This window comes from Nanorana parkeri, unplaced genomic scaffold (genome assembly GCF_000935625.1).
Source record: "Nanorana parkeri isolate BGI_ZX_2015 unplaced genomic scaffold, ASM93562v1 scaffold1018, whole genome shotgun sequence".
Lineage (NCBI taxonomy): Eukaryota > Metazoa > Chordata > Amphibia > Anura > Dicroglossidae > Nanorana > Nanorana parkeri.
This window is the reverse complement of record NW_017307286.1, coordinates 408,618-425,501: the sequence shown is the minus strand read 5'-3', so window position 1 is coordinate 425,501 and position 16,884 is coordinate 408,618. Positions and strand designations below refer to the sequence as shown.

Genomic DNA, 16,884 nt, shown 5'->3' with positions numbered 1-16,884 from the left:
TTTAAATTGACCTGCTGCAATTCACCGCCACACCCCATGTCCTGGGCTGGCATCTTTTTTTACTCAAGTCATCAGAGAGCCAGCTATCTCTTTCAGGTTTTTGCTGCCAGCCCCTTGATGATGTGCATGTGTAGCGATGTGTCATCTGGGGGGTTGGCTGGAAGATGCAGCTGGCCCCCTGATGTGCAGCGCCACATTCACTATAGAGCACCACAAGGCAACCTGGGATGCATGACATCAGAGACGTGTTTAGTTGCTGACCTGCTGTGAGTGCTGAGTTAGCAAACTGCCACTGAACACAAGTCAGCGCTCAGCACTGCTAACTTAGCACTCGCAGCAGAAGTGAATTTGGACGCAGAGCACTGAGTGCGATGGAGAAGATGGGGAGAGAGCACCAGCGGCCATTTTAACTGTGGGCACACCTGGCAGCGCTGAAGAAAGTGCCTGAACCCAGATGGTGGTTCCCACACTGAATTTACTTCCTCCAATTTAATGTTTTGATGGTCAAGCACACCAAATATTAGTTGGGAAATTGTATATATTAGTCAAAAATATTATCCTCCGCCATTTTGCTTAGCACTGTGCAGCCAAAGCGTTCAGTGAAGCTGCTGCAGCAAACTGAAGTGCTGCAGGACAGCTATTCAGCGCTTGGTTAAGGAACTAAACACGCCTCAATATCCAGGAGGCTGCAGGCAATTGGGATATAATTCTCGCCTAGGTGCAAAAGTAAGGAAGTCATATTTGGTAAAACCCCATTATACGTTTGTTGTGTGTTCCCATTCACTCAGTATACCTAAAAATAATATTTACAAATATGCTTCTTATATACTGTATATATCTTTCTTAGAGACCTCTTTGGTGCAGGTCTTTGAGCAGATTCCAGGCTGCTTTGAGCAGTTCGAAAGTTAAAGTAGAAGGACAGACTGAACCTCCTCTCATACATACAATTAAATGAATTTATCAAAACTGGAGCAGAAAATATGTGGAGCAGTTGCCTATGGCAACCTATCAGCTTCTCTGTTCAGTTAAGATTTGAAAATGAAATGGAGAAGCTGATTGGTTGACATGCACAGCTGCTCCAGATTTTGTCTGCCCCGGTTTTGATCAATTCCCTCCAATGTTTCTAAGTCTTTAAAGTGGACCTTTACCCTCTTTCACTAAAAATCACATCAGCTTGCAGCTTTTCATGCTGATTTTCAAACCATCGTACATTCATTAGTTAAACATGTTTTTTTATTTACTTACAAATAGAGTTCATCTACTTCCTGGTCCCGTTCTGGCACAAATTATGTAATGTGCCAAAGTGTTGCATCCTGGGAAGGTTACAAAATCAGAGTATTGCTGGGAAATCTCATCTGTAATCTCATGAGATCTCAGGGAAAGGCATTTTCCTCCCCTGAGATGATGTACATGGTCACATGTCCTAGTCACATGTCTAGTCACATGTGCCAGAGTTCCAGGAAGTGAAGGGAGATTTAGTAATCTGCCCTTAGCAAAAATGGCCTGTGTCAGAAGACTGGGGAAGAAAAGAGAAACAAGGTGTGCAAAGAATACAAAGCTGGCAAATATCTAGAAGTATGTGTGTGTAGATTGTTATTACTAAACATTTCTAAAGTTGTGTTTGTTGTTATTTTAAAGATATGGGTAGAACTCTACTTTAACCCTTTATTAGGACAGATAGTTCAAATCTAGTTTACACCTCATAATGAGATCTGCCAGCACAGTACAGACAAGGTTCATTAGAGCAAACAGAACTTCCCAGAGCCCCCTTCTTAACATTACATAGGGGGAAGCTAGGTAGGAATTTTAAGTAAATATAAAGCACTTCATTTAAAAATAGCTTCTTACACTTTTATGTAAATGAAGCTATGCTATGTGAATCGGAACATATTACAAATATAACTCCTAACAATGAACTTCCCTTATTTGCTCCTTTTTGGTCTGCTAAGTATACCACTGAAAGTGTTGTTACATTTTTTTTCCATAAGTGCAAAAAAACCCAGCCTGTTAATCTTGCTAGAAGTCCTGTAAGCTATTTAATTTTTAACGCTTTAAATTGTCTATTTTAGCCTCTCTCATCCAGGATGCTGTTGCACCTTGGGGTGCCTTCTGGTTTACTCAGCAGTACCACAACATGTTTACACTGGATCATAGGATAGGATCCATTGAATGGTAGGATCCATTCAGAAAAGGTCAGAGGTTTCCCTCCATTGAGGTGTACTCTTCACATCAGAGATCTACTATCACATCAGGAGTACTCTTCACATCAGAGTTCTACCATCACATTCGGTTTACTCCACCTCCTGCTCTCTGCCATGCTGCCACAGCTGTGGCTGCTGATGTGATGATGGAACTCTGATGTGAAGAGTACACGTGAAGTGATGGTAGAACTCTGATGTGAAGAGTACTCCTGATGTGATAGTAGATCTCTGATGTGATGTTAGAACTCTGATGTGCAGAGTACTTCTGATGTCACGATAGAACTTTGATTTGAAGAGTACACCTGATGTGATGGTAGAACTCTCATCTGAAGAGTGCACCTGATGTCATGATAGAACTCTCATGTGAAGAATACTTGTGATGTGATGGCAGAACTCTCATGTGAAGAGTACAGCTGATGTGATGGTAGAACTCTGATGTGAAGAGTACAGATGATGTGATTTTAGAACTCTGATGTGAAAAGTACTTCTGATGTCATGATAGAACTTTGATTTGAAGAGTACACCTGATGTGATGGTAGAACTCTCATATGAAGAGTACTCTTGATGTCATGATAGAACTCTCATTTGAAGAGTACTCTTGATGTCATGATAGAACTCATGTGAAAAGAGTACTCTTGATGTCATGATAGAACTCATGTGAAAAGAGTACTCTTGATGTCATGATAGAACTCTCATGTGAAGAGTACTTCTGATGTGATGGCAGAACTCTGATGTGAAGAGTACACCTGATGTGATGGTAGAACTCCCATATGAAGAGTACTCTTGATGTCATGATAGAACTCTCATTTGAAGAGTACTCTTGATGTCATGATAGAACTCTCATGTGAAGATTACTTCTGATGTGATGGCAGAACTCTGATGTGAAGAGTACACCTGATGTGATGGTAGAACTCTGATGTGAAGAGTACACTTGATGTGATGGTAGAACTCTGATGTGAAAGGGAGGACTATGGTGTGAAAGATGGGCTTCTGATGTGAAGGGGGGGCTCTAATCTGAAAGATGGTTTTCTGATATGAAGGGGGTTTCTAATTTAAATAAGGGCTCCTGATGTGAAGAGGAGCGTCTGTTGAGAAGGAGGGACTCTAATGTGATCTGATTTAAAGTGGGGATTCTGATGTGAAAGGTGTAGGATTGCCAAAATGGGGGAGGGAACCCCGCGTGTGTTTTTTTTATTTATTTTTATTTTTTTGCATGTGGCCCCCCCTTAAAATATATACCAGACCTCCATGGTGGATATTGGTCGGTTTTGAATTTATGATATATTACATTTTTAGACTGTGGTGCCCCGAAATCTTGCATGCTTTGAAAAGGCGCCATGACTTGGGAAAAGTTGAGAAACACTGATCTACTTATCAGGGGAAAAAAGGAAGCAAATATGAGAAGTTTATTGTTAAAGCCTTATTGAATCCTTTGTAGTTATTACTGTAATGCATGGGGTGTATAGGAGGACTGATTACCCCGGCCGCTGGCTCTGAGGTATTTTTAACCTGCAGTACTTAGCCACTCAAAAAACCTTATAAGCAGAATATTTATTTCTTGTGCATGCAGCCTGACTGCATTACAGTAATACATATAGAGGGTTCCATTGGGCTTGTAGGTTTACATACAATTTAAATGAAACCCATTACTAGTATGAGCCACAGACAGATTCAGGTTTAAAGTATTTTTTTTAATGATTTGAATGTCCTCATTGTGACCTTGTTTACTAAAATTGCAGCACTGAAACCTGGGTTTGGCTGCACTTTAGCATCAAGAAGCACTTCTTGTCATTTTCCTGCACATTGTCTACACCCAGGTAGTGTCCAGCTTTAGGATGCAGTATGAGGGTTTGTCTCGGTTATTTAGCAATTTGTTTTTCTCTGGAAATCTGCACACGTCTCATCCTTTAAATCAGTGGTTCTCAACCTGTGTAACCTCAGGACCCACATTTGTCATTAAGTCGCGACCCAAGTCACCCTGCACTGGAACGCACAGCATTGCGGTACCGCTCGTTCCGGTGCAGGAGATTGAACTGTGGGTGAGAGGATGCCATTCAAAAGATCCACTCCGTCTCCATACCTTACGAGAACTGGAGTTGATCCTCAGCCTGGGGTCCAGCATGGGCTGCTGTGCTGTGAGAGAGCTCCATTCATATGTGCATTGCTTGTACAGCTCCCTTCCGTGCCCTGTAGAGGTGACGGGAGCCACAATGAGGTCACTCTTTATGCCGTGATGTAGAGACCCTGCGTGGTCTCGAAACGTTGGCTCTTGTGATTATGTGACGTCTATGTCCAATAAATGGACATGTTGGATTATTCTACTGAGTGCTGGTGATTCCTCTTCCTACAGGGAGCCACAATGTGACATCACTCCGGTCCAAGCACCTCTACAGGACACCCGAGGGAGTTGTACGTATGGATGGAGCTCCCTCATGGCCATAGCCCCAGCCCTTCCCACCTCAAGGAGACACTTGGCACCTGGCAGCATGTTTTGAATGGCTGCTTGGCGCAAGAACTGACAGTGCTGCACTAGGGGGAGGCTGAGGAGCCTCACCTAGAAAAGTGGAATGCACACGGCGACCCACTGAACACTGGGTCACGACCCACTTTACCTTACGAGAACTGGAGTTGATCCTCAGCCTGGGGTCCAGCATGGGCTGCTGTGCTGTGAGAGAGCTCCATTCATATGTGCATTGCTTGTACAGCTCCCTTCCGTGCCCTGTAGAGGTGACGGGAGCCACAATGAGGTCACTCTTTATGCCGTGATGTAGAGACCCTGCGTGGTCTCGAAACGTTGGCTCTTGTGATTATGTGACGTCTATGTCCAATAAATGGACATGTTGGATTATTCTACTGAGTGCTGGTGATTCCTCTTCCTACAGGGAGCCACAATGTGACATCACTCCGGTCCAAGCACCTCTACAGGACACCCGAGGGAGTTGTACGTATGGATGGAGCTCCCTCATGGCCATAGCCCCAGCCCTTCCCACCTCAAGGAGACACTTGGCACCTGGCAGCATGTTTTGAATGGCTGCTTGGCGCAAGAACTGACAGTGCTGCACTAGGGGGAGGCTGAGGAGCCTCACCTAGAAAAGTGGAATGCACACGGCGACCCACTGAACACTGGGTCACGACCCACTTTTGGGTCACGACCCACCAGTTGAGAACCAAGGGTTTAAATCATTGTAGGTGCTTTTTCTTTCTTTTCATTAATCGTCTCCAAAAATGCAAGGTAACTATATAAATAAATACATTGCTGATTTGATAATCTGATCTGCATCAGTACAACCACCTTTTAAGTTTGAAAGGATAGCCACAGCCTTTGGAAGCTTCAAAAGACAGGGGACAAGTATATAGTCATTTCAGTTAGGCCTGGTTAACACCTGTACGTTTTGTAGCGCGTTCAACGCTCTACGAACGCTCTACAAAACGCTCAAACATTAAAATCCCATTGTTTTTTATGGGTATGGTTCACACCTTGCCGTATTTCAGCCCGTCTGAACGCGCTACAAGACCGCCTACGCCTGAAAAGGTACATGAGCTTCTTTGCAGCGTTTTTGTCTCGCGTTTCCATTGGGATACAGCCAAGTAGCCCTCGGAAACGCGCATATTCGATACGCCTAGGTGTGAACAGAGCCTTATGTTTTGGAGCTTCCTGTAATACAGACCAGTCACTGCTGCTCTCTCTCCTTGTGCACTGTAATTGGTCTTGTCTCCGCCCCCTTCTGTAGTTTTCTACAGGCAATTTGTAGTTGGTTGCCCTTCTTTGCTCCCTGCACAGACTGATAAAGGGTAATATCTGTCTGTAAAGACATTTGGTGCACACAAAGTCCATTCATTTCTTTTGTGGCTTTTGAGGAATTTGTTTACAAAGTTTTTGTGCCCAGAGTTCAGCTTTAAAAATGCTGAATGTACTGTTCATTCTTATGGGAAATGCATAAGCGTGCAGTGGTTGCGACTGGTAATAGAACACATGCTGAGAAAGTGGAAATAACAAAGGGAAATGACATATATTCTAGTATGTAGTCGTCAGAACCTTCTTCTATTATTAGTTTCTGCAGAATTTGGTCTTGTAGTTTATATAAAAACAGTGTAGAAAGTCAGCCTGCTACTAGCATTCGCTTTTTTTTTTTAACAGAATGTTTACTACAAGGCAGATTTGGCGCTGCCGGATATTGCTGACCTACGCATTGATGTCACGTGCAATAATATAATATTAACCAGCTGTACAGGGCTGATTTCCGTAAGCTGGTTTGTGGACTGAAAGCAGATTCAGGTTTACTGGCCTAAGTCAGTTGTAAAGTAAAATTGTTTTTTTTTTTTTGCCTTTTTGAAGATTTGTTCTCCATACAAATACTTTTAAAGGAGTTTTAAAGTCCCGGCATATAATCTCCTGTTATAATCTCCTGTTATAAAATGGGAATACTTACTAGAGTTCTTTTTGATAATGCAATCAAAGCTTACTTGATAAAATCTCTTTTCTGTAGAGAGTGTTGTTTTCTGTCTGCCCATCGCTTTCATCAACTTCCTGGATTCCCAGTGTGCTTTGCATCTCTTTCCCTGCTGCTTGATGTGATGCAATCTCCATTTCTCTAGAATACTTATCCCATCATGCATTGCTTCCACCAAGCAATGATAATGTTACATTGGTCAGATATTGAGTTGTAGTTCAGAAAGCAGGCTGTGTGAGGTGTGACACAAGGAAGCACACCCTATGGGGATCTTCAATAAGTAAGTTTACAAACTTCTAGATTGATAGGGATGCACCGATACCGTTTTTTCGGTATCAAGTACGAGTACCGATATTTTTTTTTACGTTACTCACCGATACTGGAAAGCCAGGCGGTGTGTTATGAGTCGCCACCTTGCTTCCTGATTTATCCGTTAACCCGGTTGGTGTGTAAAGACTCGCCACCCGGCTTCCCGATTATTAGCAGGGAAGCTGACACCAGGTAACGAGAGGGTAGGGAGCTGGCTTTCTGTCCAATCAGGAAGCCGGGGGGCGGGTAATGACTCGCCGCCTAGCTTCCTGATTGGCCAGCTATTGGACCAATCAGGAAACTAGACGGCGAGTCATTATACAGCGCCCAGCTTCCTCATTGGCTGGGAAACCGACTCCATCCTCCCTCGTTACCAGGTGAGGAGGGAGCATGAAGCAAAGCAGGCTTTCTGGCCAGTCAGGAAGCTGGGGGCAAGTAATGACTTGCCATCCAGCTTCCTGATTGGTCGGGAGGCTGGCAAATCAGGAAGCTAGGCAGCGAGTCATTACACCCTGCCCGGCTTCCTGACTGGCCGGGAAACTGACTCCATGCTCCCTCGTCACCAAGTGATGAGGAAGCATGGAGCCGGCTTTCCAGCCAATCAGGAAGCCAGGCAGCATGTAATGATTCACTGCCCGGCTTCCTGATGCTGGAAGTTCGGAATTGGGCATTTGGCACCGATACTAGTATCACTATCAGTGCATCCCTAGTTATTAGGAGTGGGATAGAACTTATTCAATTCAATACAGAAATACATATTTATTTCTAGTTACACTTTAAACTAGTGTTGCAGTTGTGTTCAGACTTTTTGATAGTACTGAATCTCTTTCAGTTTTATGAAGTTTAAAGAGGACCTGAACAATGAAAGCCCAAAAGGCAAGCAGAGGGCAAAGGACTCGTCATAAGGATCGTCTATAGCAGGGGTATCCAAACTTCGGCCCCCCCAGCTGTTACGGAACTACAAGTCCCATAAGGCATTGCAAGACTCTGACAGCCACAAGCACGACTCAGAGGCAGATGCATGATGGGAATTGTAATTTCACTACAGCTGAAGGGTCGAAGCTTGGCTACCCCTGGTCTATAGGCTCCCTCTAGCATATCTTCTTTCCTTTTTCTCCTCTGTGTGGATGCGGCCATCTTAGTAGAGGCAGAGCTTTGCTACCTCATGTCAGAGCTGGCTCTTTGATGACAGGTGATCTCATGACTGCTGGTGGAATAAAGAATCAGCAGCAGGAGAAGTGGAGAAAGTACAGATCCACAGAATGAAGCCCTTACCCCATCGTTCACCTTTAAGAACACCGTAGTGGTTGATGTGTATTTCTGTAGTGCCATTTATAAACAGTACTGCAGAAAATGCCCAAAGGTGGCCAGTGTACCTGTTAATGGCTATGATCTGATCTGTCATTGGATGGCTCAGATCACAGACACAATGTACAGAGCCAATCTGAGTGGCTGTGTACTTTGTGATCACCAATCACAGCAATCTCATATGTAAACATTATAGTATTTACATCTGGAAGCCCGCCCCTTCCTCTTACAGCAGAGGAAGGCCAGGAAGTGAGTGTTTTTTATCAATGAAGGATTAAAGAACTCCAGGAATTTCTTTTTATTAACCCTTGCAGTGGGGCTACCCCCGCACAGCATGGGTTAACTACTCGTTTGTGTCTAGGTTAAGTTATACTCACCTGAAGCTCTGAGTCAGCTTCTTCTTAGGTTGGTCCTTCCAACGTCTATACTATTTGCAGGAAACCTATTAGTAAAAGTAAAGGCAAATACATTGTTTGTTAGCCTGGTGGTCTGTATAGGTATTGGGCACTTTACTAATTTGTTTCTGGAATGAAATCTGGCTTTCATATTTATACTGGTGTAAAAGCTGGATTAAAGTCCAAGCCAGCACTACTTGGAGTGTCGTATTCTTGCCTCCACCACCACTGTGATCAGTGGTTTCTCCCATTGGCATCTACTGTGTCTTTTAGTGACATGGGGGTCGGCAGGAGGAACCACAGAGCACAGTGGGGGCCAGAAGATTGACATTTCCAGAAGTGTTGGTTTGTGAAGTCTCTATAGGTGGCAGGTTCTCTTGATTAGAGTCGTGTTCAAACCTCCCTACAAAGAAAAACAAAGGAAATGAATCAAATGCAATAAATGATAAATCATTAAAAAAAAAATCATCCTCCGCTCCCAACAAATATTTAGGTTGTTCAGTATGACATCTGCATTCTGTGCACGTGCGTCAAACACTCATAAAAGTGAGCACAATGTCATTCTGAATTTTAATGGTTGCAAACCTGTGAAAATGTAATTGTGATGACCAGTGCAAAACCACAAGAATAACATTCTACAGTAGCTGTCTGTACTAGTTTGGAGGGAGGAAGAAGAGTGGGGAATAGGGAACTGGGGAGTGGTTTGCCTTTGTATTTGTGGAGACACATACACACTTCTTCTTTTTTTTACGCTAACAACCCTATGCAATGCAAATCTTATACTTTAAATAGGATAATTCTTGGTATATTTAAAGGAGAACTCCGAGATGTGCAAAAAGTAATCCTTGCAGTGGGGCTACCCCCACACTGCAAGGGTTAACTGCTAGTTTCGGTCCACGGCCAGAATAAAGAAAATATACCCATGCAATTCTCGGTCCTGTGGCAGTCAGCACTCACCTCCAACTTTGATATGTCTCTCATCGTCCTCACGTCTAATATAGGTGAATGAACTGCATTAGAGGTGATGACATCACAGGTCCTTAGCCCACCGGGGCCCGGGGGAAAATAGGCTTTGGGGCTGGTCTAGCAGCCAGATGAGATAGAGGCTCAGGTAAGTATATCTTCTTAAATCCATCCCCTAAACCTAAACAAGCAGTTATCTGAATGTTTGCACATCCTGGAGTTCTGCTTTAATTGCCTAAGATGATGCATTTCATTTTAGGTGTGTGAAGCGGAGCGCCTACTACAAACTTCCATCTCGCTTGAAATTCGTTTAAACCATTTATTTGTTTAGAACATCAGATACAGCCAACACATTTCAGGGGATAAGTACTCCCTCTTCTTGAAGGCTTGAACAATGATATAGTCAGTGATAAGGTAAGGAGATATATATAGCCTTATTTGAGACTGAGTTGAGCTAGTGTTTCCTAATGGCTTTGTAAACAGCCGGCTGGATCTATCTGTTGAGCGGTTTGCCTATCGTGACCAGAGAGGCAGCAACCTAGACTGTGTACTGGGGGCTTACTTGTACCAGAAGTTGGCTCTGGCAAGGAAATAACACTTTATTGTTTATTCTTTAAAAACAATTTCAGCTTTCATCGGTCCAGCAACATCACACCCACCAGGGATTTTATATTAGTAAGCAGTGGTGAAATGACAGTAGCTTTGTACACAAGTCTATCCTAGAGATGGTGCCTACACCTGGAACTAGGACATAAATAAACACGCGACTAGGTATACCGTTATGAGTCAATGCATGGTGACACAGTACTCAGCTGACTACTATCCACGTGTTCCCTCTACTTTATGTTTTATGTGTTATCCTTTAATGCCTACTCCTATTTTATTGGTTCGTATTCTGTGCAACACATGCCGCAAGCATTGCACATACATAACCTCTCATTTTGGATCTTTTTCCATAGGAAATGTTTTGTTTAGGTGTTTGTAGAAGAATGATTGATAATACTTTATGTTGTGGTACTAGATTCCATTAGCATTAATTAAAATAAGCAGTGAATCATTACTGGGAAGCACCTGTTGTGGAAGGAAATGGCAGGTACTCTTTACTGTTGTATTCCCTACTACACAGCTGAACAAATCCCAAAAGCCAGGTAGCCAATGAGTCTAAAAAATCACTGCTGGCACCTAACTTAAGGTGGCCATACACTGTACAACCATCGCAAGACCTTAGTCTTGCGATGGTTGTAAAGTGATTAAAAAACGCACGATCTGCCCATCTTGGACAGGCAGATCGCACTCTCGATCATCGCAAGCCCGCCCCCCTGAGGGGCGGGCTTCCGATGACAGCAATGCTGAACGGGCATTGTGCGCGTGTGCACACCGGCCCGTTCGGCATTTGTCTCCCGTGCACTGTTCAAACCAGCCGAAAATCGTACGATTCTCGGCTGGTTTTCTAACATACTCCTTAGACAAAAGACGTGCGACCGTTCATTAGAAACTGTAAAAGTTGTTTGCATAGAAAATAAGGCAAACATGATATCCTTAACGCAAGGTGTTGTTTCTCTTGGCTCTTGCATCCCCTGTGGAAAAGCAAAGTAGAACACAACCTTACAAACAAGCATAACTAGGCAACTAAGTAATACATAGGACTTTAAGCTCCAACATGTATTGTAATGTCTGAAATCACTGAATAGACACCCGTATAACAAATCAAAGTCTGCCACTGCCCTTTCCGGCTGGCTGGTTAATATAAAATTTAGAGACCAAATTAACTTTCAGTTTAAATCCACATTTCACGTGTATCAAACAAAAGTGTGCAAAGTCTTACCGTTTGTTTTCTTTAGAAAAGTCTGTCCCCTGCCAGCATGCTGTAAAGACAGACTCTTGCTCTCTGTGTGGAAGCAGTGGTCTCTCTGTAGTAGTGCTAGAACTCTCCAGTCATCAGGGAGCATGAGTTTTGTGGATTGCCGACCTGTAGGTCTGACTCAGAAAAGGGAGTGTTTGACCTCTGCAGAGAGACTACTGCTTCCCCAGTCAGAGCAATGGCCGATCACTACAGCACGCTGGCAGGGGACAGGCTTTCTACTCAGACTGTGGCTGCTTTCTGAAGAAAATGAACGATTTGTAAGATGTAAGACTTTGTTAAGATGCTTCTGGAATACATTTAGCTCATTTAAAGTTCAATTATGCTTTTAACCTTACTCCCACTGGCCCACCATGGCTAGTCATGGAATAGAGTGGCAACGGACCACCCCATTCTGCAACAAACTTTGTTCTGATAACTACAACAGCTTATGTATTTAAGGCCATTAAAAGGATAACGGCGCTGCATTATGCACCTTTAAAAACAATAATTGGCATTTCCTATGTTTTAACCTTACAGATTATTTTTCTGTGCAGAACCAAGGGTCTGGAATCCTACAAAATTCCTCATTTAGTATTTGGCAGAATAACTGCTGGACCAGCGATGTCACCCAGTGCACACGTCATTACGTATACATGTGCGTCATATGCACTTCACTACCGGCATCCATCACCAAGATGAGCAGGGGACGTTCATCTGGCGGTATAAGGTATGCCGCTGGGTCCCCTCCTTTCTCATGCAATTGTCGGGCTCTCATGACCGAGTGCCCCACACCAAAATGACTGCCATTCACCTCCTCTGACGGTGTCACCCGGTGCGGGCTGCATCCCCTTGTGAAGCCATTGTTCTGGACTGCATTCCAGCTCTGGAAACCCTACATTTTGATGATACTTTTATATGGAGTATAATGTATGGGTAATGTAGGACTGCAGAGAATAGATCACAAAAAAGGAATGAATAATTGTGCCAGTAGCTGGATTAGGTACCGTCTGGATGGAAGAGTGAACTTCCGCTTTATGTGCTGTTATCCCAGACACCTTCCAAGATGCTATCCAACTTTGAGAAAAAATATATATCATGGATAGTGTTGATCCAGCTCTGTCGCAAGCATAACATCAACTTGGCTGTTGACTTCTGGCTGTTCATTTTTCAGTCCATGATCCATGCGCAAGTGAGTCTCTTTAATGAGCTGGGCAGCAAACAACATTTTTTGTTGTTTCTCCCACAGGCTTTCAGAGAATGTTATCTTGTAGCAGTCTGAACAGCTCTACTTAGCTTTTGGCAGGAAACAAGCCCCATATCCGCAACTATCTCCGTTCTAGATACTGCGTCCTTCTTGACATTGCTGGCGTTCTGATCACTCACATGGGCTCCTGTAAGAGAAGGATGGTGAAGGATTATAACATTCTCATACTTTTCCTGAAGGAAGAGTGTGTAAGCTCTACCTTGTCACTATTGACCTTTTCAACTTGTGTTTGCACCCATAAAAGGCAACCGGGGGGGGGGATTTATCAAAACTTTTCGCTGTTAACCAGGAAAGTTTACGTCCTTATCAGAGAGAAAGTCCACAACCGATCTATGACATTCTGATAATTTTCAACCAACAGGATAGCAAAGAAAAAAAGGTGTGTATTGATCTTTGCTGAAGTTAAATCTAGATATACGGTGCTGGGCTGCTGTGACTTTTAGAGTCAAGTCCCATGATAAAGCTGCTAAACTTCAACTTGCATTATCATAGAGAGTCATTCAACAGACAAGATCCCCATTGCTCTTAGTGAGTTCCTTTCCACAGCTTTTTCTGCAGCAATGGCACAAATTCTACAACTGAACGTCAAGGATTCCACTGATGGTGAAGCCTTCATGGGTGACTACAGTGTGCTGATGGACACTATTGTCTAAAGAGGACATTCCTACTCCATTTTGGACACTGGGCTTTCCTGGTGTCACATTTTGGCACCCAGCATTGGACCCTAAATATTGGCATTGTGGTTCACGACATTAAAAATGAGTAGAGGAGAATTAATGTAATCCTTGAATTGAAAGATTTCTGCTCAATGTATTTTAACTGGCTGAAGCACTTCTAGGCTCTGTGTTTCAAAATTTTGGAAAAATGGGGGCTGCCAGGTTTGCCACTCTCTGTGAAGACTGCTCTGAAGGAGGATTCTGGCGCCACAGCATCTGGGAGAAAGTTCTAATGAAAAGACAATTCATCAAAACTGGAGCAGACAAAATCTGGAGCAGCTGTGCATGGCAACCAATCAGCTTCTCTCTTCAGTTTGTTCAGCTAAGATTTAAAAATGAAAGAGAGAAGCTGATTGGTTGCCATGTACAGCTGCTCCAGATTTTGTCTGCTCTAGTTTTAATGAATTGTCTTTTCACTAGAACTTTCTCCCAGATGCTGTGGTGCCAGAATCCTCCTTCAGAGCAGTCTTCACAGAGAGTGGCAAACCTGGCAGCCCCCATTTTTCCAAAATTTTGAAACACAGAGCCTAGAAGTGCTTCAGCCAGTTAAAATACATTGAGCAGAAATCTTTCAATTCAAGGATTACATTAATTCTCCTCTACTCATTTTTAATGTCGTGAACCACAATGCCGATATTTAGGGTCCAATGCTGGGTGCCAAAATGTGGCACCAGGAAAGCCCCGTGTCCAAAATGGAGTAGGAATGTCCTCTTTAGACAATCCTGTCCATCAGCACATTGTAGTCACCCATGAAGGCTTCACCATCAGTGGAATCCTTGACGTTCAGTTGTAGAATTTGTGCCATTGCTGCAGAAAAAGCTGTGGAAAGGAACTCACTAAGAGCAATGGGGATCTTGTCTGTTGAATGACTCTCTATGATAATGCAAGTTGAAGTTTAGCAGCTTTATCATGGGACTTGACTCTAAAAGTCACAGCAGCCCAGCACCGTATATCTAGATTTAACTTCAGCAAAGATCAATACACACCTTTTTTTCTTTGCTATCCTGTTGGTTGAAAATTATCAGAATGCCATCGATCGGTTGTGGACTTTCTCTCTGATATGGACGTAAACTTTCCTGGTTAACAGCGAAAGGTTGTACTAAGGACAGATTAAGCCGTGTGATTTTTGGCAGCCAATGTTTATTCCTTTGAGTCCATTTCCTTGGTTTCCGTTTGTCAGTGTTGCACATTTTTTAGCGTGTTCATATACTGCCAGAACACAAGTGATGATTTATAAAAGTTACAGGAAAGGGAAATGTTTCCGTTGCCCTTAGCAGCCTCTCCAATTTTCAAGTGGACCTGTGACCAGACTATAGACATTCATGTATTTTATTTTTGGTTTTTTTTTCAATACAATTTTTAATTAGCTTTGCGTCTGAAATTGTAGAGCTAAGGAGTTGTGTCAGTGGCACCGGTTTGAGATGCTTTTGAGATCATTCGGAATTAATTGACAGGCGAATCTAACCAGCAGTAGAGCAGCAACTGACCTGCTTCAAGCGGATTTAGCATTTCTATAGATTTGTATGGGAAGCAAAATGAGATTAGCATTGTCACTTCTGCTGATTCACAAGTCTTGTCTATCAGCACCTGGTTATACCTAGTCCTGTCCACTCCATACTGGGTTGTCCGAGTTAAACCCTCCCACTATGAGCTGCAGTGTCTGGGTGGGAAGCATGTGATGCACGCGGAGGATTTGGCTCCGTTTTATTTGTTTGCTTTATGAGATTTTTTTGCATCGCATATTAACTGGATTTGGAATTTGCTTAGACTGCCATGCAGGAGCCTTTAGGAGCTCCATTCACTGATAGCGGTAGCATTTTCCACACTAAAAACCACGCGGAAAGAAATCCTGCAAATGTTAACAAACGCACAGATTCTGCACGTTTGTGGCTATTGCTATAGCCGGAACGTGCGGAATCCAGCATTAAAATCGCGCTTGAACTATATTGCGGGACGCGTGGTTTTGTACCGCACAGCAGCCGCAATAGTCTGAATAATTCACATTGCAATGCATTGTTTTTTTAATGTTTAGCGCAGTTGCGCACATATTCGTACGGCTGAATACACGCGGAAAACCACTCGTGTGAATGGAGCCTTACTTTTACTATCCAGCTCTAACCCACTTACTCTTTTTATTTATAAATACAGTAGTGAATTGTTAGACCATCAGCAGGATTGGAACTGAGGGGTAGTCTCTTCAATGGAGAAACAGACAGCACTAAAGTAATTTTCAGTATCATAGGGAAGGCTTAGAACCTCTGTTGGGTTTTTACTGCTGAGTATGTGTCTGTTAGGGAGATTTAGTTTTACTTCAAGTATATTTACTTTGGCATTCAGAAAATATATAATGTTGGGGGGTTTTACGTCATTTTCAGGCCTAAAATGTGGAATATAACATGGGTGCAAAAATTGAAAAAAGGGCCTCAGTCATGAAGGGGTTAAGTGTTCTATGAATAGAGGAAAGTTATGCTCCCTGGGATATGTGACATCACATAGCCCAAGAAGCATTACTTTCCTCCATTCATAGAACTTGTAAACAGACAGTGCCCGATCTCTGTGCATGTGCGAGATCTGGCGCCACCTCTGTTCACATGTTCCACGAATAGAGGAAAGTAATGCTTCCTGGGATATGGGATGTCACATACTACAGTAGCCATTGCTTTCCTCCATTCATAGAACTTGTTAACAGACACGGCATCCAATCTCTGCGCATGTGCGAGGCCGCCTCTGTTTCCCTATTCCATGAATAGAAGAAAGTAATGCTTCCTGGGATATGTGATATCACAGTAGACGTTACTTTGATCCACTCATAGAACTTGTAAACACACACGGTGCCCGATCTCTGCGCATGTGCGAGATCTGGCGCCGCCTTACTAATAAAAAAACATGGCACAGGTTCCAAACCTTTCTTGGTCTATTTAAAGCTAAAAAAAATGCAGGCATTCCTCTTGCTCATATTGCAGGCAGCCTGTCGTTTGGAATATGGCATCCTTGTTAAAGTCCTAACATTTACTGTACTTAGAGTTTTATTCATGATCAAATGCATGCATGCAGTGATGTATGTTGTAGGGTGAGCCAAGGTTGGAGGCTTGCAGTGTTTCTTATTACAACAAGGGAAATGATCTATTTTTATAATCGATTAGTTGGCCGATAATTTTTTTGATTAATCGGATAAAAAAAATGAAATGAATACCATTCTTAATTTAAAATGAAAAACACAAATGCAGTGTTACAAACATAAAGTTTACATCAGAATAAAACTGCATGCACAATTGTTTGCAATTGGATTGGAATGCACGGCATTGCGGTGCCGTGCGGGCGATCACACTGTGGGTGGGAGGCATTTTTAGGGTGCCATTGAAATGAATGGCACTGCAACGCACCTCCCGTAGCAGAATTTGTCAGGACAAAACCGAAAATTACTTTTTTTTTTT

The 16,884-nt window shown here is 43.0% G+C and overlaps 1 protein-coding gene across 5 annotated transcripts in view; it reads left to right on the top strand.

Annotated features, from left to right (window-relative positions):
* The window catches only part of SNX9 (sorting nexin 9), an 86,556-nt gene that overhangs the window by 14,152 nt on the left and 55,520 nt on the right, over nucleotides 1-16,884 (top strand). The window contains exons 1-2 of one of the 5 annotated variants that reach the window (XM_018567197.1): nucleotides 4,317-4,325; nucleotides 9,752-9,757. The exons of 3 other annotated variants lie outside the window; for them this stretch is intronic. In XM_018567197.1, coding sequence (XP_018422699.1) covers nucleotides 4,322-4,325; nucleotides 9,752-9,757 — 10 coding nt within the window. In that variant the 5' untranslated portion in view covers nucleotides 4,317-4,321. Of the gene's footprint in view, nucleotides 1-4,316; nucleotides 4,326-8,602; nucleotides 8,608-9,751; nucleotides 9,758-16,884 lie in introns of those variants that run through there. One more of the 5 variants, XM_018567198.1, reaches the window with a different exon arrangement.